The 26,573-nt window shown below is 49.6% G+C and overlaps 5 protein-coding genes across 6 annotated transcripts in view; all 5 read right to left on the reverse strand.

Moving 5' to 3' along the window:
* LRRC23 (leucine rich repeat containing 23) overlaps positions 1 to 10,042 on the reverse strand; it is a 26,703-nt gene extending 16,661 nt beyond the window's left edge. The window contains exons 1-3 of one of the 2 annotated variants that reach the window (XM_075612619.1): positions 9,898 to 10,042; positions 4,194 to 4,328; positions 3,467 to 3,579 (exon numbers count right to left, since the gene is read on the reverse strand). In XM_075612619.1, the coding sequence (XP_075468734.1) occupies positions 3,467 to 3,579; positions 4,194 to 4,328 (248 nt within the window). In that variant the 5' untranslated portion in view covers positions 9,898 to 10,042. Of the gene's footprint in view, positions 1 to 3,466; positions 3,580 to 4,193; positions 4,332 to 9,897 lie in introns of both variants that reach the window. The other variant, XM_075612618.1, reaches the window with a different exon arrangement.
* A 4,330-nt stretch (positions 10,043 to 14,372) lies between these two features.
* Positions 14,373 to 15,296, reverse strand: LOC142502184 (taste receptor type 2 member 13-like). Its single transcript, XM_075613057.1, has one exon. The coding sequence runs from the start codon at positions 15,294 to 15,296 to the stop codon at positions 14,373 to 14,375; it is 924 nt and encodes a 307-aa protein (XP_075469172.1).
* Positions 15,297 to 15,672: 376 nt separating this feature from the next.
* On the reverse strand, positions 15,673 to 16,581 carry LOC142502185 (putative taste receptor type 2 member 33). The gene has a single exon (XM_075613058.1). It carries the CDS (start codon positions 16,579 to 16,581, stop codon positions 15,673 to 15,675), a length of 909 nt encoding a protein of 302 aa, XP_075469173.1.
* A 7,261-nt stretch (positions 16,582 to 23,842) lies between these two features.
* LOC142502187 (taste receptor type 2 member 13-like) lies at positions 23,843 to 24,766 on the reverse strand. Its single transcript, XM_075613059.1, has one exon. The coding sequence runs from the start codon at positions 24,764 to 24,766 to the stop codon at positions 23,843 to 23,845; it is 924 nt and encodes a 307-aa protein (XP_075469174.1).
* A 377-nt stretch (positions 24,767 to 25,143) lies between these two features.
* On the reverse strand, positions 25,144 to 26,052 carry LOC142502188 (putative taste receptor type 2 member 33). The gene has a single exon (XM_075613060.1). The coding sequence runs from the start codon at positions 26,050 to 26,052 to the stop codon at positions 25,144 to 25,146; it is 909 nt and encodes a 302-aa protein (XP_075469175.1).
* Between the last annotated feature and the right edge of the window lie 521 nt (positions 26,053 to 26,573).

A 26,573-nucleotide genomic window follows, 5' to 3' on the forward strand; every position in this document is an offset into this window, starting at 1 on the left:
AAAGGGACTTTGCTGAATTTAAAGAACAAACCAAAAGCAATCTCACACAAATAGAGTCCTGCAAATGACCAGAGATTTGAAGGGAACCTTTTAGGGAGGCCCGGGGAGCCCAAGGGTTCATAGGAGCCCTGGTTGAAAAACACTGCTGTAGCGTGTAGCCATGCTGCCTGGTTACCAGCCAATCGGTGAGAGACTTAACTGCAGCTGTCCAGAAAGCAGCAAAGAAATCACTGACCACCATATCAGGGGAAATAATTGAAATTGGAATATGAAGCAAATGAAAGGTAGTCCTGGTGTCAAAGAGAATATACTGTCCTGAGACAAAAAGGTGAGAACTGTCTCTAACCCTCAGACATAGGAAGAGAGCACATCTGCACAGAAAGCTGTCCAAAATCCAGGAGGCAAGAGATAACAACTCCTCCTGGAGCATGTGGAAGAGACCTAATCCCCAAAACAAAACTTGAACTAGCAATCATAGCGAAACATGCATTTCCAGCACCTCTATAAAAGATATAAATATGAAGACCTCACACAGGATCAAAGACAAGCCCAAGAGACACTCAACCTACTGGCAAATGCAATCAAAGCTTACCAGACACCATTAGCTATTCCAATCACACTGCAGGAAATCAAGGCAGGCCCCCAGACATTTAAACCAAGAAAAGTATGTGGGCCTAATCATATACTGAACGAGATGCTTAAACACAGCAGCCTGCAGATCCTGGGGGCACTAGCAAAATTACTCAACACAATACTATGGCGTGACCATTTTCCAGAGGCATGGTAAGAAGGGCTGATCATACCAATCAATAGGGATCCCACAGACCTAACTATAGAGGGGTCTGTGTGAATAGTAACAGTAATATTGTCCATCATTAACAAAAGAGAGTGTTGCAATACCGAGCAGCTCAAGTCAAATAGAGTTTCTTCCAAAACACAAAAGCACCAACTAAATCTTCGTGTTACAGACACCAATTACCAAGTATGTAAACCACCTTCCCCCTCTCAGGGAAGATATTTGCATGCTTTCAGTCCTAGTCTCAACCTGAAATTACTGGAATTGGGGGTAAAACCTATAACATAATGAATCAATGGCCCTTATTCTATAAACTGTGATAGCGTCAATGTATTCATCCAAACATGCAGATGGGCGGCTTCAGAGCGAGATGTCAGACAGGTGTGCAGCCTCAACCTAACACTGTTTAACATCTATATCAATGACCTGCCCACAGTATTGGAGAGAACCACAGCCCCAAGACTGACACTGAATGAGTCAGAGATCAAATGTCTGCCTGATGCAAACGACCTGCTCATTTAACAGCATATCTCCCACAGCAGAGGGTCTGCAGGAGAAACTAAACCTGCAGGTCAGCCTGGAGAAGACCGAAATCAAGATCTTCCAGAAAAAGCCAAAACAATCTTCAACACATGCTCACATTTTACCTAAAATCCCCGGCGAAGAATCACGCAAACCATGGACTACACCTATCTGGGCCTCGCAATAAGTGCATCAGGAGGGTTTAACCTGTCTGTAAAGACATTACAAGAAAAAGCCAGGACTTTCATGCAATAGGGAAACCACTGTTCAGTCTCGACCCTCCAGTTTAAACTACTATTAAAGATATTCAACAGCATCATCTAACAAGTTCTATATGGGGGTGAGGTTAGGGGCTGAAGATGCTAGGGGTCGGTTCATAGTGGAAGGAGTCAAAGGGTGGAGGGATTATTATTAGAAAGGAACTAGTCTGTGACGGCAGAAGTGAGTCTGCAGTAGGAGGGGTCCGTCTGTAGCAGGAGGGGTCTGTCTGTAGCAGGAGGGGTCTGTCTGTAGCAGGAGGGGTCTGTTTCTTGGCCTCAAACTGGAGCAGATACCCTAAAGAACGTACAGAATCCTCGTAACAGCACACACCGGATGTATCAAATGTGATTGTCAACTATCAAAGAATTATACACACAACAAAGTACAGTTAAAAGCATACATGTTCCAACCTCTCGAAATCAAAAGAATGAATCCCCCCTTAATGCCTCAAATATTCGATCCTAAGCAGTCTGTATATGATCCTACGCGTGGAGATAGCAGATCGGACGGTCAGATCATAAGATAGTGTAAGGTAGTAGAGTCAGAGCCGGTTGTAATTTCTCTCCAGAAGGACTTGGAGAGACTGGAAACGTGGGCAGGTAAATGGCAGATGATGTTTAATACAGATAAATGTGAGGTTATGCATTTGGGAAACAAGAATAAACAGGCGACATACAAATTAAATGGGGAGATATTAGGTCAATCCTTGATGAAGAAGGATTTAGGAGTACTTGTATACAGCAGGATTAGCAATAGTGCCCAAAGTCATACAGTAGCTGCAAAGGCAAACAAGATCTTATCTTGCATTAAACAACAGGGAATGGATGAAATGGAAATAAGCTACATACAGCATTAGTAAGACCACACCTTGTATATAGAGTTCTGTTTTGGGCACAACGCCATCAAAAAGACATTATGGAGCTAGAAAAAGTTCAGAGAAGAGCCACCAAATTTATAAAGGGGATGGGAAATCTGATTTATGCGGAGAGGCTAGCTAATTTAGATTTGTTTACATTAGAAAAGAGGCATCTAAGAGAGGATATGATAACTATATACAAATATTTTTGGGACAGTTCAGGGAGCTTTCAAAAGAACTATTCATCCCACGGGCAGTACAAAGGACTCAGATCATCACTTGAGGTTGGAGGAAAGGAGATTTCACCAGCAACAAAAGGAAAGGGTTCTTTACAGTCAAAATGCAGAATTCATTACCCATGGAGACTGTGATGGCAGATACTATACATATCTTCAAAAAAAGTACGGACATTTTTTTTAGAAAGGAAAGGTATACAGGGATATACCAAATAAGTAAACATGGGAAGTATGTTGATCCAGGGAGTAATCCGAGTGTGATTATGTGAAGTAAGGAAGGAATTTTTTGTTTTCCTCTTATAAGACAACATTGGATAATGTTTCACTTGGGTTTTTTTGTTTGCCTTCCGCTAGATAAAAATATTGTAAATACAAATATGTATGTATATGTATATCTTTATTTATATAGTGCCACTAATGTACATAGCGCTTCACAGCAGTAATACACGTGACAATCATATAAATAACAAATAATACAAATAACACATAAAGGGAATAAGCGTTTCAGACAGAAAAGTGACACTTAGGAAAAGGAGTCCCTGCTCCGAAGATCTTACTTATCCTATATACTTATCTAATTAGATTGTATCTGTCTAAATTTAGCACAGGTTGAACTTGATGGACATATGACTTTTTTCAACCTCGTCTACTATGTAACTATGTGACAGGAAATCTTGGTTGAAGAAGACATATTTTGGATCCTATATTTATTTATAAAGACTTTATTTATTTGTCCTCCCATCTTTTGTGTGGAGTGGTGCCTTCTCTCCCTTCAAATGTGGAGCAGATACTCACCTATCCTTTACATCCAGTTTGACATATGCGTGAGCGAGGCCGTTTCCTGTCTTACAGAGCAGGGACAGTCCCTCCTTGAGCATCTCCTCGTTCAGGGGCATGTGGGGATGGGGCTGTGGAGGGGAAATGGAAGGATTGTCAGAACGCCCATCCAATAACCCCACAGAGAGGAATGGACTGAGGGGTCCCACACGGCAGGGGAGCTCAGCGCCCACAGACCCCGCAGAGCCTCATCATTGCAGCCGGTTACTTTATTCAGCATCTGCATCAATACATTGGTTTTCTCTCAGTCGGTGCCAGAACTAATCCGAAAATGGAAAGAAATTACTACAAGGGACACAGAGAATAATACATCCCAATAACGTGTCAGGTAACTGCTCCTACAATTACATATACCTGCTCCCTATAAGGTCTCCTACCGCTCCATATAATCGCTCCATGTATCCCCTCCCTATAACGCCTACTATTACTCCATATAACCGCTCCCTATAACTCCTCCTATTGCTCCATATAACCGCTCCCTATAACTCCTCCTATTGCCTCATATAACCGCTCCCTATAACTCCTATTACTCCATATAACCGCTCCCTATAACTCCTATTGCTCCATATAACCCCTCCCTATAACTCCTTCTATTGCTCCATATAACCGCACCTGATACCTCCTCATATCACTCTCTTCTCCTTTCCTCGCCCCTTCTTGTTTTTACTCATCTCTCTCTTATTACCTCTTCCTGTTCGGGTTCCTCCATCTCTTGCTCTTCCTCCTCTCCTCCCTCCTTCTCCTCTTCCCCATTCATGTCTTGGTCAGACTCCTCCAGAGGCTCTGTGCCTTCCAGCTCCTCATCCTCTAAATCAGACATCTCCTCCAAGGGAGAAAGAGAAGAGAGTGGTTAGGGGAGAGAGGGGGGGTGGGGGTGGAAAAGGGAGGGGGGGTGAGAGAGCAGGGGGGTGAGGAGGAATGTTGAGGGGGAAGAGGGGGAGAGTTAGAGAGTAGGGAAAAGTGAGAGGGAAGGAAGACAGAGAGAGGGAGAGCGAGAAGGAGGAAGAGAGAATGAGGGAGAAAAGAGACAGAGGGGGGAGGGAGAAAAGAGACAGAGGGGGGGGGAGAAAAGAGACAGAGGGGGGGGGAGAAAAGAGATAGAGGGGGGACAAGAGAGACAGAGGGGGGGCAAGAGAGACAGAGGGGGGGCAAGAGAGACAGAGGGGGGGAAAGAGAGACAGGGGGGGGAAAGAGAGACAGAGGGGGGGGAAAGAGAGACGGGGGGGAAGAGAGACACGGGGGGGAGAGAGACACGGGGGGGAGAGACGGGGGGGGGAAGAGAGACGGGGGGAAGAGAGACGGGGGGGAAGAGAGACGGGGGGGAAGAGAGACAGGGGGGGGGAAGAGAGACAGGGGGGGGAAGAGAGACGGGGGGGAAGAGAGACAGGGGGGGGAAGAGAGACGGGGGGGAAGACAGACGGGGGAGAAGAGAGACGGGGGGGAAGAGAGACGGGGGGGAAGAGAGACGGGGGGGGAAAAGAGAGACGGGGGGGAAGAGAGACGGGGTGGGAAGAGAGACGGGGGGAAGAGAGACGGGGGGAAGAGAGACGGGGGGGAAGAGAGACGGGGGGGAAGAGAGACGGGGGGGAAGAGAGACGGGGGGAACAGAGACGGGGGGGAACAGAGACGGGGGGAAGAGATAAGGGGGGGAAGAGAGAAGGGGAAAAGAGAAGGGGGGGGAAGAGAGAAGGGGGGAAGAGAGACGGAGGGGGGGAAAGAGAGACGGAGGGGGGGTTGGAAGAGAGACGGAGGGGGGGGGAAGAGAGACGGAGGGGGGGAAGAGATACGGAGGGGGGGAAGAGAGACGGAGGGGGGGGAAGAGAGACGGAGGGGGGGGGAAGAGAGACGGAGGGGGGGGAAGAGAGACGGAGGGGGGGGGGGGAAGAGAGACGGAGGGGGGGGGAAGAGAGACGGGGAAGAGAGACGGGGGGAAGAGAGACGGGGTGGAAGAGAGACGGGGTGGAAGAGAGACGGGGGGAAGAGAGACGGGGGGAAGAGAGACGGGGGGAAGAGAGACGGGGGGGAAGAGAGACGGGGGGGAAGAGAGAAGAGGGGGGAAGAGAGAAGGGGGGGAAGAGAGACGGGGTGGAAGAGAGACGGGGGGAAGAGTGACGGGGGGGAAGAGAGACGGGGGGAAGAGAGACGGGGGGGAAGAGAGACGGGGGGGAAGAGAGAAGAGGGGGGGAAGAGAGAAGAGAGGGGGAAGAGAGAAGAGAGGGGGAAGAGAGAAGAGGGGGAGAAGAGAGAAGGGGGGAAGAGAGACGGGGGGGAAGAGAGACGGGGGGGAAGAGAGACGGGGGGGAAGAGAGAAGAGGGGGGGAAGAGAGAAGAGAGGGGGAAGAGAGAAGAGGGGGAGAAGAGAGAAGAGGGGGAGAAGAGAGAAGGGGGGAAGAGAGAAGGGGGGGAAGAGAGAAGAGGGGGGGAAGAGAGAAGGGGGGGGAAGAGAGAAAGGGGGGGAAGAGAGAAGGGGGGGAAGAGAGACGGAGGGGGGGAAGAGAGACGGAGGGGGGGAAGAGAGACGGGGGGGTAAGAGAGACAGGGGGGAAGAGAGACGGGGAAGAGAGACGGAGGGGGGGGAAGAGAGACGGAGGGGGGGGGGAAGAGAGACGGAGGGGGGGGAAGAGAGACAGGGGGGAAGAGAGACGGGGTGGAAGAGAGACGGGGGGAAGAGAGACGGGGGGAAGAGAGACGGGGGAAGAGAAGAGAGAATGGAGGGGGGGAAGAGAAGATAGAATGGAGGGGGGGAAGAGAAGAGAGAATGGAGGGGGGGAAGAGAAGAGAGAATGGAGGGGGGAAGAGAAGAGAGAATGGAGGGGGGGAAGAGAAGAGAGAATGGAGGGGGGGAAGAGAAGAGAGAATGGAGGGGGGGGAGAGAAGAGAGAATGGAGGGGGGGAAGAGAAGAGAGAATGGAGGGGGGGAAGAGAAGAGAGAATGGAGGGGGGGAAGAGAAGAGAGAATGGAGGGGGGAAGGGAAGAGAGACTGGAGGGGGGGAAGGGAAGAGAGACTGAAGGGGGGGAAGGGAAAAGAGACTGAAGGGGGGGAAGGGAAGAGAGACTGAAGGGGGGGAAGGGAAGAGAGACTGAAGGGGGGGAAGGGAAGAGAGACTGAAGGGGGGGAAGGGAAGAGAGACTGAAGGGGGGGAAGGGAAGAGAGACTGAAGGGGGGGAAGGGAAGAGAGACTGAAGGGGGGGAGGGAAGAGAGACTGAAGGGGGGAGGGAAGAGAGACTGAAGGGGGGAGGGAAGAGAGACTGAAGGGGGGGAGGGAAGAGAGACTGAAGGGGGGAGGGAAGAGAGACTGAAGGGGGGGAGGGAAGAGAGACTGAAGGGGGGAAGAGAAGAGAGAATGGAGGGGGGGAAGAGAAGAGAGAATGGAGGGGGGGAGAGAAGAGAGAATGGAGGGGGGGAAGAGAAGAGAGAATGGAGGGGGGGAAGAGAAGAGAGAATGGAGGGGGGGAAGAGAAGAGAGAATGGAGGGGGGAAGGGAAGAGAGACTGGAGGGGGGGAAGGGAAGAGAGACTGAAGGGGGGGAAGGGAAGAGAGACTGAAGGGGGGGAAGGGAAAAGAGACTGAAGGGGGGGAAGGGAAGAGAGACTGAAGGGGGGGAAGGGAAGAGAGACTGAAGGGGGGGAAGGGAAGAGAGACTGAAGGGGGGGAAGGGAAGAGAGACTGAAGGGGGGGAGGGAAGAGAGACTGAAGGGGGGAGGGAAGAGAGACTGAAGGGGGGAGGGAAGAGAGACTGAAGGGGGGGAGGGAAGAGAGACTGAAGGGGGGGAGGGAAGAGAGACTGAAGGGGGGGAGGGAAGAGAGACTGAAGGGGGGAAGAGAAGAGAGACTGAAGGAGGGAAGGGAAGAGAGACTGAAGGGGGGGAATGGAAGAGAGACTGGAGGGGGGAATGGAAGAGAGACTGGAGGGGGGGAAGGGAAGAGAGACTGGAGGGGGGGAAGGGAAGAGACTGGAGGGGGGAAGGGAAGAGAGACTGGAGGGGGGAAGGGAAGAGAGACTGGAGGGGGGAAGGGAAGAGAGACTGGAGGGGGGGAAGGGAAGAGAGACTGGAGGGGGGGAAGGGAAGAGAGACTGGAGGGGGGGAGGGAAGAGAGACTGGAGGGGGGGGGAAGGGAAGAGAGACTGGAGGGGGGGAAGGGAAGAGAGACTGGAGGGGGGGAAGGGAAGAGAGACTGGAGCGGGGGAAGGGAAGAGAGACTGGAGGGGGGGAAGGGAACGAGTGAGATTTAACGAGAGACAGAGAGAGCAGGAGGGAGAGAGAAGAGTGAGAAAAGAGAGTAAGGGACCCTCAGACACGGATAACATAACCCCTGCAGTGCAACACAGAACACGTGTCACAGATGGTAAACTATTGGGGGATTTATGTAGCGGGGGAGTAATGTAATGGTAGGAGTGATAAAATAGGGGTGGGATGTTTTGGGTGGGTGGTATGGGGGTGAGCCGCAAAGTCTGGCGGTGCCCTCACAGTGAGAAAGATCCCACAAACAGATTATAGCACCACGCAGTGTGCTGCCCCTCGCTGTGACATCACGCATTGTGCTGCCCCTCGCTGTGACATCACGCAGTGTGCTGACCCTGGTTGTGACATCACGCAGTGTGCTGCCCATCGTTGTGACATGACGCAGTGTGCTGCCCATCGTTGTGACATCACGCATTGTGCTGCCCCTCGCTGTGACATCACGCACTGTGACATCACGCAGTGTGCTGCCCCTCGTTGTGACATCACGCAGTGTGCTGCCCCTCGCTGTGACATCACGCAGTGTGCTGCCCCTCGCTGTGACATCACGCAGTGTGCTGCCCCTTGCTGTGACATCACGCAGTGAGCTGCCCCTCGCTGTGACATCACGCAGTGTGCTGCCAAAAGCTGTGACATCACGCATTGTGCTGCCCCTCGCTGTGACATCACGCAGTGTGCTGCCCCTCGCTGTGACATCACGCAGTGTGCTGTGACATCACGCAGTGTGCTGCCCCTCGCTGTGACATCACGCAGTGTGCTGCCCCTCGCTGTGACATCACGCAGTGTGCTGCCCCTCGCTGTGACATCACGCAGTGTGCTGCCCCTCGCTGTGACATCACGCAGTGTGCTGCCCCTCGCTGTGACATCACGCAGTGTGCTGCCCCTCGCTGTGACATCACGCATTGTGCTGCCCCTCGCTGTGACATCACGCATTGTGCTGCCCCTCGCTGTGACATCACGCAGTGTGCTGCCCCTCGCTGTGACATCACGCAGTGTGCTGCCCCTCGCTGTGACATCACGCAGTGTGCTGCCCCTCGCTGTGACATCACGCAGTGTGCTGCCCCTCGCTGTGACATCACGCAGTGTGCTGCCCCTCGCTGTGACATCACGCAGTGTGCTGCCCCTCGCTGTGACATCACGCAGTGTGCTGCCCCTCGCTGTGACATCACGCAGTGTGCTGCCCCTCGCTGTGACATCACGCAGTGTGTTGCCCCTCGCTGTGACATCACGCATTGTGCTGCCCCTCGTTGTGACATCACGCAGAGTGCTGGCCCTCGTTGTGACATCACGCATGCCGCCCCTCGCTGTGACATCACGCATTGTGCTGCCCCTCGCTGTGACATCACGCAGTGTGCTGCCCCTCGCTGTGACATCACGCAGTGTGCTGACCCTGGTTGTGACATCAAACAGTGTGCTGCCCCTCGCTGTGACATCACGCATTGTGCTGCCCATCGTTGTGACATCACGCATTGTGCTGCCCCTCGCTGTGACATCACGCATTGTGCTGCCCCTCGCTGTGACATCACGCATTGTGCTGCCTCTCGCTGTGACATTACGCATTGTGCTGCCCCTCGCTGTGACATCACGCAGTGTGCTGCCCCTCGCTGTGACATCACGCAGTGTGCTGCCCCTCGCTGTGACATCACGCAGTGTGTTGCCCCTCGCTGTGACATCACGCATTGTGCTGCCTCTCGCTGTGACATCACGCATTGTGCTGCCTCTCGCTGTGACATCACGCAGTGTGCTGCCCCTCGCTGTGACATCACGCAGTGTGCTGCCCCTCGCTGTGACATCACGCATTGTGCTGCCCCTCGCTGTGACATCACGCAGTGTGCTGCCCCTCGCTGTGACATCACGCAGTGTGCTGCCCCTCGCTGTGACATCACGCAGTGTGCTGCCCCTCGCTGTGACATCACGCAGTGTGCTGCCCCTCGCTGTGACATCACGCATTGTGCTGCCCCTCGCTGTGACATCACGCATTGTGCTGCCCCTCACTGTGACACAACGTGATTACACCGCTCCTTGTTACAGCACATGCCCACACCCCGTCCCATTATAGCGTCACACACACAGCCCGCTCTGACATGACAGTCGCTATCACATTGTGACATTAAGCGGCCTCGCGGGAGGGCGTCATACTCCTACCTCTCCTCTCGGTGACAGGCGCTGCTACACGGGTTGCTATGGAAACAGCTCGCACCGGAAGTGAAAGTAAGCGTTACTGGTTACCGTAGAGACAAGCCGGAAGTACTCTTTGTATCTCGTGTACCGTTGCTGCGGAAGGGGAGTCACCATGGCAACAGGAGCAGGAAAGGGGCGGAGACTGGCGGGGGAATGCGTCATGACGTGCAGCCTGGCGTGCGTGCATTTTGGGAGGTGCAGTTTATACACGGTCTGTAAATAGGTAGTGATTGGTACACCCAACAATACAAGTGTCAGTGGTCCGCCCGGGATGGAGAGGGGCTCACTCATTAGGAGGGGAGACTTTTATTGGACGAGTCTCACTCATTGGGGGAGGCTGGAGTCTCACTCATTGGGGGAAGCTGGAGTCTCACTCATTGGGGGAGGCTGGAGTCTCACTCATTGGGGGAGGCTGGAGTCTCACTCATTGGGGGAGGCTGGAGTCTCACTCATTGGGGGAGGCTGAAGTCTCACTCATTGGGGGAGGCTGGAGTCTCATTCATTGGAGATGGGGGATTTTACTCACTGATAGGGGGAGTCTCAATCATTGGGAGGGGGAAGTTCCACTCCATGACTGGATGTTTTACTCATTGGAGGGAGGAGAGTCACTTGGGTGGGGAGGGGGGGAGAGAAAACAGATACAGATCTGTTTTATGCTCCAATTTCGTACCTTGGCTACACCTGCATCTTACCCCACTATACATTGTGACTCCGCTACAAGATCACATTTTGATTTCACGTCGCTCTATCTAGTCGACCCAGGTCCATTATACGTGGATTTGAATGTTTTGACCTCATCTAGATATCTATAGAATTGACCTGGCAAAAGGTGCGATATCCGTACAGCATGGATTCAGTTACTACAGTGACTAGGGTTGCCAGGTGTCCAGTATTGAACTGGACTGTCCTGTATTTGGATACTCTGTCCAGTAAAAAAATTAGAGGTTCTGTAATACTGGACATGTATGTGTCCGGTATTACCTCCCTGGACATAGTGGCCTGACGCACCTTTCACCATTGAGTTCAGTATTTTTGGAGAAGCCACCTTGCAACCCTAACAGTGACTGAACAACAAAAATGTTCTCTCTATAGCCAACAGGAACACGTGCAGTTACCTGTTTCTAGTGGTCATCACACGGGCAAGAAAAGCATGTCTCAAATTATCAGACAAATTACCCGTCAGTGAATTGTGTGCTCTGCTCTCACTGTTGTCTCAATCACATACATTTTGTACTGACCAGTCTCACTCTAAAAGTTCAATTCCATCTAGCTAAATAAAACATGCTGTAGTACTGGTCTTCATGAAACACATGTTCTGATGCATTAAGAATATATATATATATATATATATATGTTTTTTTAATCAATTAAGCAAGTTTTTATTTTTAACAGGAAAACCTGAATGGGGAGAGCTTCTCAGTGTAGCGATTACTCATCCTCTAGCCCAGTGCTGCTTACGGTCTGTAATATAGTGCACACGCGTGCATTATAATTGGCTGTTAGCCAGGCATTTATATATTAGGGACACGCGCGCACGGCAGTGAGCATTGAGCCGGCAGATCGGAGGAAAGAATTGAAAAGTATTTTTTCGCACTGCTGCCGTTGCACGTCACGCTCTATTAGCCAATCACAGTGAGGCTGCGATTACTTTGCATTTAAAAAAGAGAGAGAACGCTGTTGGATTTATTGCTTTTAATTGCTTTATTGTTTAATGCCTGTGTGTGTTATGTTTATTTTAAATTATGGAATCCAGTTCCTTCCTTTCAGCGCAGCTTCTCCTTAAAATCTAGTGGCATTCACATCCAGGTGACAATGATATCACTGCACTGTGTCCCAACTATAGTGTAAGTGTCAGAATATTATTTCCACAATTCGCCTGCTTTCTGTACAGCCGTATTCATTTAATGACTGAAATATACATGAGCAGGTGTAGTCTCAGCACTGCTTTTTACGGGAGCCGGGTGTGATGTCATAGCCACGCCCACCTGTCGCTCACAGCACGGACCGTACACACACAAAGTGGGATTCACGTGCACGAGCATTAGCGTGTGCGCACACCAACTATAAAACAAGCCTAAGGCTAAGGCCCCGCTCCCAGAGTCAGCGCGCCCGCACTGCAGACAGGCGGGGCGCTGACATACACAGACCGCGATATGCGGTCTGTAGGGAGCGGGAGGTTTGACAGGGAGGGGGGGCGTGGCTTGAGCGGAGGGACCCGCTACTCTCCCCCCCCTCCCTCCACGGACTCGGGCTGGAGCTGCTGCAACACACACACTCATACACACACACAGACAGAGGCAGGCACTCACGCACTCATATACACACACACACACACAGACAGAGGCAGGCACTCACGCACTCAGACACATACACACACACAGACACGCACGCACTCAGACACACACACAGACACGCACTCACCTGCTTTCACTCCACACTCCTCCCCGCTCCCCGAAGCCTCTCCTCCTCCCGAAGCCTCCCCTCCCCATTGGCTCACAGCCACACCACGTGACGCGTCAACGCTAGGGATCACCATTTTCTTGTGTCCCATAGCGGCTGACGCGCCACAGCGTGTAGTGCGCTGTGCCGCCAGGGGGGACCGGGACCGGCTCGCGAGGATTCCCCTGCTGGTGGGGAACTCGCGTGTGGCCGCCCGCACCAACGTGCGCAGCGGGACCGAGCCCTAAGACTCCCCAACAGGTCAGGGTTTGAGGATATCCCAGCTTCAGTACAGTAAGCTCAATGTGATTGAGCCACCTATGCTGTAGCAAGGATATCCTTAAATCCTGACCTGTTGGGGGGTCTTGAGGACTGGAGTTGAGCCCCCCCCCCCTGTTCTAGCCCACCCTATCCATATTAGAGCTAGGATTGCCAAGTGTCCAGTATTGAACCGGACTGTTCCGAATTTGGATGCTCTGTAAAGTAAACAATTAAAGGTAATACTGGACATGTATGTGTATACCGGTATCACCTCTCAGGACATAGTGACCTGACTGGCTTGGGGGGGCCGCGGGATTTCCCCGAGCAAGGCTGGGCAGCTTCCTCCATCCTGATTGGCTGCTGGGTAATGCAGCCAGTCAGGAGGAGGTGTCAGGAGCCTGGGGGTGGAGCAAAGGAGAGGAGGAAACAGCATGGAGCGGCGAGAGGGGTGTGTGGGTGTGTGTCACAGGCACGTCGCACCTTTCACCATGATGTCCAGGAGTTTTGGAAAAGCCAACTGGCAACCCTAGTTGAAGCCAATAAAGATAAAGGGAGGGGGCACTGCCTGCCCTAACTTGTTGAACACACAGTGACATCAGACAGGGATGCAGACAGAGGAAATCCAATCCCTCCCAAATCTCAGCTTAAAATGTCTACAAACTGACTTCAAAATACATGTAAAATACTTGCAGGTGCCAGAAAAAAAAGAGAGATTTGCCTCCAACATATTGCTACCATTGACTCATTTTGGACCCAGGAGTGACTGTCACCTCTCAGATTTCCAAGTTTATGATTTGTCACCTGATGTTAGAGAGTGGAGTAAACACATTTTGTAAATCACAAGCCATGAAAAACACGCACACTGGATCCGAAACAGCGCTATTTATTCAGTTGGGAACAACGTGCTCATTCTAACAACTCGGTGCACGAATGTTGTATAGTCAGTGTTCGCAGTGACCTACAAAAAGTAGCAGTACTGAGCCACATTTATTCAAGTTTGGAGCAAAACTATTTGGACTAATTTAGAAAGGTTGAAGTGATATTAAGATGTGAAAATAGGTAGGGGTCATGCCTCTCAAATCTATCCCTGCTGAAAAGAAAGTGGGAGTGTAACATTTTAAAGAAAAGAAAGTTGTGGCATGCTGGGTGTCTAAATACAAGTTGTGATACTCTATACCACCTAATACCATTACACTTTGACTACTGTGCATAGAACATTTTCTAACAAAATACATGCAGACCGCCTAGCAGTGTATTCAGTGCTGTGTGAGGACAGGGAGAGTTGCCTGGTACTCAGTACAGGTAGCACGCGCCTGTCCTGAGGTTATCGGTGCCGTGTTGTCTGCTGCCGTTAGGAGAGGGATATTGTGCCGGTCGAAAGGGTTGCTCTTTAGACTTTAGTTTCATGTAGTTAAAAGTTCTAGTAACCGTATTAGACCTGGAGAAATGTAAATTTGTTGTAGGTAATGATACTTTTTATGGGACCAACATTAGGGGTTTTTTATAGCTGAAATTATAGTGTACAGAGCTTTCAAAACCTTACAGGTCTCTTCTTCAGGTGTGCAGATCTTTACAAACCTCATAGGTCTCTTCTTCATGTGTACAGAGCTATCCAAACAGACCGGTCTTCACCGTACACGTATAGAGGAAATGTGAGTTTTCAAGACCTCCGTACCCTACAGTTTCATTTTCGGAGTTTCTTGTGATTGAAAATGCATCGGCACCGATGTGGGCAGCTGTTACCCCTTCACGCCACACAGCTTCCTCACGACTCCAGCTGACGCCCTTCTGAGTTTGCCGTTACCTCTGATCAGCACAAGGCCGTGCATAGGGGAGTACAACGTAGAGGCCAGTTGGCAGATGGCGAGACGCATATCTCCATCAGGAAACAAATCAATCACGATCAGCATGGAGAACACAAAGTGTCCGATGAACAGGAGCAGCAGACACAGCACAGTGCAGCCAGCACTCAGGTGGGCTTCCATGCGGACTTTATGTCCTGTTTCCATGGTGACACGCATCCTCTTCATGTGCTTTGTGAGGGACCTCATTATAAGACCAGCCGAGAGCAGAATTACAAGCAGTGGGGCAATGTACCCACCAAATATCAGTACAGTGCGGTATGTAACAGCATAAGACATGGACAATGTCCAATTGGTGCCAGCGATATTACTCCCATTAACAACACTGGAGTCAGCGCTGTTGTAAGCAGAGCCCTTAGCATTCCAGGCCAGTGGCAGCCCTAACAAGAGACACATGAGACAGGTACAGAGGATGACCTGATGGTAATAGTATGACATGTATCTTTGCAGTCGCTGCAATAGACAGTGGTGGAAAACCACGATCCTGATGCAGTAGAATACACAGAGCCAAGCGGTCAGTGAAAGGCTGCAGTGTGTGGACACCATCCTCAAGGCGTAGATGACTTGGCAGAGGGGCGCAGTGGCCCGGACAAGGTCGCAGATCCATTTGGCCCCAGCCCAGACCTGTAGCGAGAGATTAGAAACAGCCATACCGCACATGTACTGGTCGGAGGAGGTGTGGTGACGAGAGCTGGTCCAGTCACAAAGGTTGACCCCCAATACAAAGCCATTAGTGGCGACACCCATCAGGAAGGCCACAATCTCCACCACGGTGAGAGCCCACCTAAAGACTGAAGGCATGATGAGGAGTGAGATGGAACAATGAAGAAATGGAGAAAGGAGAGGATGCAAAGCATAGTGGGGATTGGGTTACTATTTCCCTCCAGGAGATCTAGTCTAGTGACACGCCAGTTTTTTAGTGGAGGGGGTTGGATTGAGGCAAAAGCAAATTCTTCTTACATAGAATCAATTAGGATAAGTGGTGTAATCTTAGATAGCTACAGCTAAATGTCCTATAAAGACTTACATATATGCACAGCAAGTAGTCTCATGTTTAGAGTATGTGCACACAGACACAGGGAAGGCATATTATGGGTACAATATAGAAGTATTGCTGTGTCAAGATTTTGAAAGTTCAGGTGACCAAAGATTCATCAGGTACAGATGTGGGCAGCGTTTACCCCTTCACTCTGCGCAGCTTCCTTGCGATTCCTGCTGCCACCCCCCGGAGTTTAGTGTTACCTCGAATCAGCACGATGCTGTGCACAGGGGAGTACAATGTGGAGGCCAAGTAGCAGATGGCGCGACGTGGATCTTCATCAGGGAACAAATCGATCACGATCAGTATGGATGACACAAAGTAAGCGATGAACAGGATCAGCAGAGACAGCACGGTAGAGCCAGCGCGCAGGTGGACTTCCATGCGGACCTCGTGTCCTGTTTTCATGGTGATACGCATTCTCTTCATATGCTTCATGAGGGACCTCATTATGAGACCGGCTGAGACCAGGACACACAGCAACGGCATTGCGTACCCAAAAGGCACCAGTAGGGACCGGTATGTATCCATGTAAGAAAGGTTCTTAGTACTGCTATTACCAGGGAGACTAAAATTAGTGCTGAGGACACTCTCACGTCTCTCATCAGTCCAGGCTAGTGGGAGACCCATCACCAGGCATATGAGAAAGGACCACACGATGAGATAATGGTAAGAGGACTTGATATGTGTTTGTAACTGCAGCAATAGGCTGTGGTGGAACACCACAATTCTGCTGCAGTAGAAGATACAGAGAGAGGCGGTCAGCAACAGGCTGCAGTGACTGGACACCATCTTGAAGGCATAGATGGCCTGGCAGGAATACCCTGTCTCCTTGAAATGGTCACAGATCCAGTTGGCCACAGTCCAGAACTGTAGCGAGAGGTTAGAAACAGCCATACTGCACATGAACTGGTCAGAGGAGGTGATGTGACTGCCGCTGATCCTGTCACAAAGGTTGACCCCCAATACAAAGCCATTAGTGGCCACGCCCACCAAAAAGGCCACCGTCTGGGCTGCAGTAAGAGCCCACGTAAAGACTGAAGGCATGATGGGGAGCGAGATAGAACAATGAAGGAATGAGAGGGAAGAGAGGGAATGGAGGAGGGAAGGGTATGCAAATCACAGCAGGATTGGGTTACCATTCCTCTCTAGGGGTATCTGGTCCAGTGACACGCCATTTTTTTTTCCAGAGGAGTGGGAGGGATTGAGGTAGAATTACAAGTTTTGCATATTTACCCCAGCATAATGTAAAGTGCAGTACTACCAGGTCTTTGCAAAGAAATCCATGAATTTGAGTACCATGGGGGAAAAAAATACTATATGGCTAAAGGAATCTGCCACTCCTACCACAGATTGACAAAGAGACACAGACAGGGCGGATATTTGGTTTACGAAGTCCATTTTACCACAAGGTGACACAGACAGAAGTGATTTACAGTATGGCCCATAGGGGCTCATCCCCATCCACTGCATGGTGGGAATATAAAGTTAATGGGTTCACAAAGTGGTTAAAACACCAAACACCTGCAAATTTATTCCAGGATCTCGGATCCTTTAGCAGACTTTCAGGTTTCAAAATAAATAATAAATCAGAATCCTAAAAATCAGTCTGTCCCAGGAGGAGATTAAATTAATTGCCATCAATTGTGACTTCAAATGGTGAAAGAATGCTCTAAAGTACATAGGAACATTCTTTAACAGTTCAAATATTTGTGCGCTCCTTAGGCCCGGGCCATAGAGGGGGGGAGCCGGGCTGAACCGCGCGGACGCTGAGGCTCGCCTGCAGAAGCTGTGCGATTCCACGCACATACAGGCGAGCCAGCGTCCGCGATCGGAGGTGGGGAGAGACTGAGGGAGGCGGGGCAGTGACGTCGCTGGGCCAATCGCCCGCGACGCACTGACGTCGACGTCACGGCGCCGTGACGTTGACGCAACCCCACTCTCATTGGAGGTTTTCAGCCGACAGCGCGCTGAAAAACAGCTTGGCGCTCGGCTGAAAACTCCAAAGCCTCCGCACACCTGCGGACGCTCGCGCGAGCCCCCTCTCAAGGCATCCTCATTGAGGATGCAGGGGCTCAGCGCGGAGCGTCCGCACGCCTCAGCACGGCCTGTCATTGTATGGACTCGGCCTTAGAAGTGGCGAGATGTGAACTTACAGACAGTACCAACAAACAAATGACAAACAAACGACCAGCATTAAAAGACAAAAACAATAAATGGGATGAGAAGAGAGAGGATGACCAATAGTATGTTATGTTTCAAACTGAAAATGTATTGTGTACAATCAATGGTCTCACTCACACTCTTCCAGTTCTTTAGATGGAATAGCTAGGTGTCATGTCCGGCACACCTGTTAGAGCGTGACCTGAATACGGGACAAGGGTTAATACACAGCTCTCTAGCTGGCCCACTTTTCAGCTTCGCTCAATTTAAGAATATCTCCCCTCAACCACTGACTCTGATCTTAGCCAAACCCATAGAAGGCTTACAGCCGCAGATGGGTAAGATGATTAACCATGTCCTTACAGCAGCCCGCTGCTCGATAGCCGCGGCCTGGAAAAAGGTCAATGCCCCCTCCAGACAGACAGTATTGAGGAGAATCAGTGAAATTAAGTTAATGGAACTTCTTTCTGCACAACTTAGCCAAAAGGTAGATACATTTCTTAAAGTCTGGGAAATATGGCCAGAGGACTGACATTCCCAAGAAGCGAACCTCAGTAACTCTGCCTGGACAGCTGCAACTGTCCCCCCTAACCCCACTCCCCACTCCTTGCTTTCTTCTCCCCCCTCTCTCTTTTCTCTTCTTACTCTATCCTTTAGTCTCTCTCCTTTTAAATGGACACACAAAGAAGCGGCCGCTTCTCTAATAAAATGTTAAAAGGAAACATTATGGCTACCAGATGAAAGTGGAAACATAAGTAAAGAAGACAAAGACACAATGGTGGATGATTTGTTACAAATGTTTAATTTCTCCTTTGTTTTCCTTGTTCTGTACCCATGCGGTTGTATTCCTTGTAATGTAACAAGTATTGTTTAATGTGTTTTTCCCTGAAAACAATAAAAAAATTGAAACAAACAAAAAAAAGAATATCTCCCCTCAATCCGACCCCATATACCATCTGTCAAGAACAGCACACAAGTGAGCATGTGACTTAAATATGCAACCAGGGTTAATACACTCGGCTACTCTAGCCAACTCACCTTTCTCCCGCGCATGGTACTTTTAATGACTGGGCTGGAACTCCTCTCCGGACGGCAGGTAAGTGGTGGACTCTTCTCCACAGGTTCCACCCGGTTGACGTCATCTGGGACAGCCACGGGTGGGGGCACCTCCGCCAGGATTCGATGCCGGGGCGAGCCACTGGCCCTGGTGACCATGCTTATGGAGCTACCTTGCTCCGCGTTCACATGGGGACTCACACCCGACATCCCTGGGGCAGTCCACTCACCTTCCGCAGACACAGATCCAAGTTCTGGGACCGTCTGCACCGTCACAGCAGGCTGGAACAGCAGTTGTAGGGCCCACTGCAGGGTCCGCGGCAGTAGATGTAATGGTAGGTGGCACCGGACCACTTGGGAATCCGGCCACATTGATAAAGGCACACAGGCCCTCAGCATCCGTGACTGGGTAGTTAAATGAAACTGCACCGGTAGGTGTGGGGACACGAGAAGGAGGTACCCATACCTCGGTTGGTACCGGACTGGCAGGCCGCAAATAGAAGACTCCACAGTGCTGGCACCGCAGATGAACTTGATCTCCAATCCTCACCATCGGATAGCCACCTGGTAGGGAATAGCTGGAGACTTCCAGATCGAGCGCTTCACTAGAGGCAGCCATTTTGGAGATAGTATCCCACAAATATATCACAGCTCCTCTCTTTTCTGCAGCTCAGTTATGAATGATACTCTTGGCTAAAAGAGTGAGAGCTCCTTTATTTAGTTAAACCCTTTGGCCAAAGCGTCATAAGCCTGCATACCAACGTCAAGGTATAACCAAATTAATGCAGGTCCTACACTACACTGTGAACCCTTTCTTTTACCTCTGTATGAAGGGAAACAACCACAGTTTACTTTATACCTTGACGTATGTATGCAGGCTTATGACGCTTTGGCCAAAGGGTTTAACTAAATAACCAAGTAATTATTATTATTATTGAAGTATTTCTACTTTATGCTTATTACTTTATATATTTTGTCAATTGGATGTAGCATTGGGCACCCCTGTCTTTTGTTTGAATACATTGGCTACACTCAGTAGCCCTCTTTTTGATAAATATATATATATATATATATATATATATTAAAATGAAAACGTTGTATGCTTGCTGTGCTTATGGGCAATCTGATTGGTCCGTTGGTCTGTCACTCAACCTCTGGCCAATCTGATTGGTCCGCGGCCCCGCCCTGCCCCCCGCACGCCTCTCATTGGTCTGCGTGGTTCTATGATCTCACATACCCAACTGCCACACTCTCAGAAAATAACCTCAGTGCAGATTCATCCCCTGCAGATTACTCACCACCTGAGGTAACGTGCGCTGGAAAGAGCCACCTGTTCTAGGTGAGAGTGGTTGCCACGGGGAATACTACACGGTGTGACTAATCCGTCGTTGTTTTATACATTCTGGGAGGTGCAGTTTATACACTGTCTGTAAATAGGTAGTGATTGGTACACCCAACAATACAAGCGTCAGTGGTCCGCCCGGGATGGAGAGGGGCTCACTCATTAGGAGGGGAGACTTTTATTGGACGAGTCTCACTCATTGGGGGAAGCTGGAGTCTCACTCACTGAGAGGGGGGAGTCACTCATTGGGGGAGGCTGGAGTCTCACTCACTGAGAGGGGGGAGTCTCACTCATTGGGGGAGGCTGGAGTCTCACTCACTGAGAGGCTGGAGTCTCACTCATTGGGGGAGGCTGGAGTCTCACTCATTGGGGGAGGCTGGAGTCTCACTCATTGGGGGAGGCTGGAGTCTCACTCATTGGGGGAGGTTGGAGTCTCATTTATTGGAGATGGGGGATTTTACTCACTGATAGGGGGAGTCTCAATCATTGGGAGGGGGAAGTTCCACTCCATGACTGGATGTTTTACTCATTGGAGGGAGGAGAGTCACTTGGGGGGGGGCGAGGAAAGAAAACAGATACAGATTTGTTTTATGCTCCAATTTCGTACCTTGGCTACACCTGCATCTTACCCCACTATACATTGTGACTCCGCTACAAGATCACATTTTGATTTCACGTCGCTCTATCTAGTCGACCCAGGTCCATTATACGTGGATTTGATTTGAATGTTTTGACCTCATCTAGATATCTATAGAATTGACCTGGCAAAAGGTGCGATATCCGTACAGCATGGATTCAGTTACTACAGTGACTAGGGTTGCCAGGTGTCCAGTATTGAACTGGACTGTCCTGTATTTGGATACTCTGTCCAGTAAAAAATTAGAGGTTCTGTAATACTGGACATGTATGTGTCCGGTATTACCTCCCTGGACATAGTGGCCTGACGCACCTTTCACCATTGAGTTCAGTATTTTTGGAGAAGCCACCTTGCAACCCTAACAGTGACTGAACAACGAAAATGTTCTCTCTATATCCAACAGGAACACGTGCAGTTACCTGTTTCTTGTGGTCATCACACGGGCAAGAAAAGCATGTCTCAAATTATCAGACAAATTACCCGTCAGTGAATTGTGTGCTCTGCTCTCACTGTTGTCTCAATCACATACATTTTGTACTGACCAGTCTCACTCTAAAAGTTCAATTCCTTCTACCTAAATAAAACATGCTGTAGTACTGGTCTTCATTAAACACATGTTCTGATGCATTAAGAATATATATATATAATTTTTTTTTAAGTTTTCTTTTCAACAGGAAAACCTGAATGGGGAGAGCTTCTCAGTGTAGCGATTACTCATCCTCTAGCCCAGTGCTGCTTACGGTCTGTAATATAGTGCACACGCGTGCATTATAATTGGCTGTTAGCCAGGCATTTATATATTAGGGACGCGCGCGCACGGCAGTGAGCGTTGAGCCGGCAGATCGGAGGAAAGAATTGAAAAGTATTTTTTCGCGCTGCTGCCGTTGCCCGTCACGCTCTATTAGCCAATCACAGTGAGGCTGCGATTACTTTGCATTTAAAAAAGAGAGAGAACGCTGTTGGATGTATTGCTTTTAATTGCTTTATTGTTTAATGCCTGTGTGTGTTATGTTTATTTTAAATTATGGAATCCAGTTCCTTCCTTTCAGCGCAGCTTCTCCTTAAAATCTAGTGGCATTCACATCCAGGTGACAGTGATATCACTGCACTGTGTCCCAACTATAGTGTAAGTGTCAGAATATTATTTCCACAATTCGCCTGCTTTCTGTACAGCCGTATTCATTTAATGACTGAAATATACATGAGCAGGTGTAGTCTCAGCACTGCTTTTTACGGGAGCCGGGTGTGATGTCATAGCCACGCCCACCTGTCGCTCACAGCACGGACCGTACACACACAAAGTGGGGTTCACGTGCACGAGCATTAGCGTGCGCGCACACCAACTATAAAACAAGCCTAAGACTCCCCAACAGGTCAGGGTTTGAGGATATCCCAGCTTCAGTACAGTAAGCTCAATGTGATTGAGCCACCTATGCTGTAGCAAGGATATCCTTAAATCCTGACCTGTTGGGGGGTCTTGAGGACTGGAGTTGAGCCCCCCCCCCTGTTCTAGCCCACCCTATCCATATTAGAGCTAGGATTGCCAAGTGTCCAGTATTGAACTGGACTGTTCCGAATTTGGATGCTCTGTAAAGTAAACAATTAAAGGTAATACTGGACATGTATGTGTATACCGGTATCACCTCTCAGGACATAGTGACCTGACTGGCTTGGGGGGGCCGCGGGATTTCCCCGAGCAAGGCTGGGCAGCTTCCTCCATCCTGATTGGCTGCTGGGTAATGCAGCCAGTCAGGAGGAGGTGTCAGGAGCCTGGGGGTGGAGCAAAGGAGAGGAGGAAACAGCATGGAGCGGCGAGAGGGGTGTGTGGGTGTGTGTCACAGGCACGTCGCACCTTTCACCATGATGTCCAGGAGTTTTGGAAAAGCCAACTGGCAACCCTAGTTGAAGCCAATAAAGATAAAGGGAGGGGGCACTGCCTGCCCTAACTTGTTGAACACACAGTGACATCAGACAGGGATGCAGACAGAGGAAATCCAATCCCTCCCAAATCTCATCTTAAAATGTCTACAAACTGACTTCAAAATACATGTAAAATACTTGCAGGTGCCAGAAAAAAAAGAGAGATTTGCCTCCAACATATTGCTACCATTGACTCATTTTGGACCCAGGAGTGACTGTCACCTCTCAGATTTCCAAGTTTATGATTTGTCACCTGATGTTAGAGAGTGGAGTAAACACATTTTGTAAATCACAAGCCATGAAAAACACGCACACTGGATCCGAAACAGCGCTATTTATTCAGTTGGGAACAACGTGCTCATTCTAACAACTCGGTGCACGAATGTTGTATAGTCAGTGTTCGCAGTGACCTACAAAAAGTAGCAGTACTGAGCCACATTTATTCAAGTTTGGAGCAAAACTATTTGGACTAATTTAGAAAGGTTGAAGTGATATTAAGATGTGAAAATAGGTAGGGGTCATGCCTCTCAAATCTATCCCCGCTGAAAAGAAAGTGGGAGTGTAACATTTTAAAGAAAAGAAAGTTGTGGCATGCTGGGTGTCTAAATACAAGTTGTGATACTCTATACCACCTAATACCATTACACTTTGACTACTGTGCATAGAACATTTTCTAACAAAATACATGCAGACAGCCTAGCAGTGTATTCAGTGCTGTGTGAGGACAGGGAGAGTTGCCTGGTACTCAGTACAGGTAGCACACGCCGGTCCTGAGGTTATCGGTGCCGTGTTGTCTGCTGCCGTTAGGAGAGGGATATTGTGCCGGTCGAGAGGTTGCTCTTTAGACTTTAGTTTCATGTAGTTAAAAGTTCTAGTAACCGTATTAGTCCTGGAGAAATGTAGATTTGTTGTAGGTAATGATACTTTTTATGGGACCAACATTAGGGTTTTTTTATAGCTGAAATTATAGTGTACAGAGCTTTCAAAACCTTACAGGTCTCTTCTTCAGGTGTGCAGATCTTTACAAACCTCATAGGTCTCTTCTTCATGTGTACAGAGCGATCCAAACAGACCGGTCTTCACCGTACACGTATAGAGGAAATGTGAGTTTTCAAGACCTCCGTACCCTACAGTTTCATTTTCGGAGTTTCTTGTGATTGAAAATGCATCGGCACCGATGTGGGCAGCTGTTACCCCTTCACGCCACACAGCTTCCTCACGATTCCAGCTGACGCCCTTCTCAGTTTGCCGTTACCTCTGATCAGCACAAGGCCGTGCATAGGGGAGTACAACGTAGAGGCCAGTTGGCAGATGGCGAGACGCATATCTCCATCAGGAAACAAATCAATCACGATCAGCATGGAGAACACAAAGTGTCCGATGAACAGGAGCAGCAGAGACAGCACAGTGCAGCCAGCACTCAGGTGGGCTTCCATGCGGACTTTATGTCCTGTTTCCATGGTGACACGCATCCTCTTCATGTGCTTTGTGAGGGACCTCATTATAAGACCAGCCGAGAGCAGAATTACAAGCAGTGGGGCAATGTACCCACCAAATATCAGTACAGTGCGGTATGTAACAGCATAAGACATGGACAATGTCCAATTGGTGCCAGCGATATTACTCCCATTAACAACACTGGAGTCAGCGCTGTTGTAAGCAGAGCCCTTAGCATTCCAGGCCAGTGGCAGCCCTAACAAGAGACACATGAGACAGGTACAGAGGATGACCTGATGTGAATAGTATGACATGTATCTTTGCAGTCTCTGCAATAGACAGTGGTGGAAAACCACGATCCTGATGCAGTAGAATACACAGAGCCAAGCGGTCAGTGAAAGGCTGCAGTGTGTGGACACCATCCTCAAGGCGTAGATGACTTGGCAGAGGGGCGCAGTGGCCCGGACAAGGTCGCAGATCCATTTGGCCCCAGCCCAGACTTGTAGTGAGAGATTAGAAACAGCCATACCGCACATGTACTGGTCGGAGGAGGTGTGGTGACGAGAGCTGGTCCAGTCACAAAGGTTGACCCCCAATACAAAGCCATTAGTGGCGACACCCATCAGGAAGGCCACAATCTCCACCACGGTGAGAGCCCACCTAAAGACTGAAGGCATGATGAGGAGTGAGATGGAACAATGAAGAAATGGAGAAAGGAGAGGATGCAAAGCATAGTGGGGATTGGGTTACTATTTCCCTCCAGGAGATCTAGTCTAGTGACACGCCAGTTTTTTTAGCGGAGGGGGTTGGATTGAGGCAAAAGCAAATTCTTCTTACATAGAATCAATTAGGATAAGTGGTGTAATCTTAGATAGCTACAGCTAAATGTCCTATAAAGACTTACATATATGCACAGCAAGTAGTCTCATGTTTAGAGTATGTGCACACAGACACAGGGAAGGCATATTATGGGTACAATATAGAAGTATTGCTGTGTCAAGATTTTGAAAGTTCATGTGACCAAAGATTCATCAGGTACAGATGTGGGCAGCGTTTACCCCTTCACTCTGCGCAGCTTCCTTGCGATTCCTGCTGCCACCCCCCGGAGTTTAGTGTTACCTCGAATCAGCACGATGCTGTGCACAGGGGAGTACAATGTGGAGGCCAAGTAGCAGATGGCGCGACGTGGATCTTCATCAGGGAACAAATCGATCATGATCAGTATGGATGACACAAAGTAAGCGATGAACAGGATCAGCAGAGACAGCACGGTACAGCCAGCGCGCAGGTGGACTTCCATGCGGACCTCGTGTCCTGTTTTCATGGTGATACGCATTCTCTTCATATGCTTCATGAGGGACCTCATTATGAGACCGGCTGAGACCAGGACACACAGCAACGGCATTGCGTACCCAAAAGGCACCAGTAGGGACCGGTATGTATCCATGTAAGAAAGGTTCTTAGTACTGCTATTACCAGGGAGACTAAAATTAGTGCTGAGGACACTCTCACGTCTCTCATCAGTCCAGGCTAGTGGGAGACCCATCACCAGGCATATGAGAAAGGACCACACGATGAGATAATGGTAAGAGGACTTGATATGTGTTTGTAACTGCAGCAATAGGCTGTGGTGGAACACCACAATCCTGCTGCAGTAGAAGATACAAAGAGAGGCGGTCAGCAACAGGCTGCAGTGACTGGACACCATCTTGAAGGCATAGATGGCCTGGCAGGAATACCCTGTCTCCTTGAAATGGTCACAGATCCAGTTGGACACAGACCAGAACTGTAGCGAGAGGTTAGAAACAGCCATACTGCACATGAACTGGTCAGAGGAGGTGAGGTGACTGCCGCTGATCCTGTCACAAAGGTTGACCCCCAATACAAAGCCATTAGTGGCCACGCCCACCAAAAAGGCCACCATCTGGACTGCGGTAAGAGCCCACGTAAAGACTGAAGGCATGATGGGGAGCGAGATAGAAAAATGAAGGAATGAGAGGGAAGAGAGGGAATGGAGGAGGGAAGGGTATGCAAATCACAGCAGGATTGGGTTACCATTCCTCTCCAGGGGTATCTGGTCCAGTGACACGCCATTTTTTTTCAGAGGAGTGGGAGGGATTGAGGTAGAATTACAATTTTTGCATATTTACCCCGGCATAATGTAAAGTGCAGTACTACCAGGTCTTTGCAAAGCAATCCATGAATTTGAGTACCATGGGGAAAAAATACTATATGGCTAAAGGAATCTGTCACGCCTACCACAGATTGAGAAAGAGACACAGACAGGGCGGATATTTGGTTTACTGAGTCCATTTTACCACAAGGTGACACAGACAGAAGTGATTTACAGTATGGCCTATGGGGTCTGCCCCCCATCCACTGCATGGTGGGAATATAAAGTTAATGGGTTCACAAAGTGGTTAAAACACCAAACACCTGCAAATTTATTCCAGGATCTCGGATCCTTTAGCAGACTTTCAGGTT

This window comes from Ascaphus truei, chromosome 8 (assembly GCF_040206685.1).
Source record: "Ascaphus truei isolate aAscTru1 chromosome 8, aAscTru1.hap1, whole genome shotgun sequence".
In the NCBI taxonomy this organism is placed as follows: Eukaryota; Metazoa; Chordata; class Amphibia; order Anura; family Ascaphidae; genus Ascaphus; species Ascaphus truei.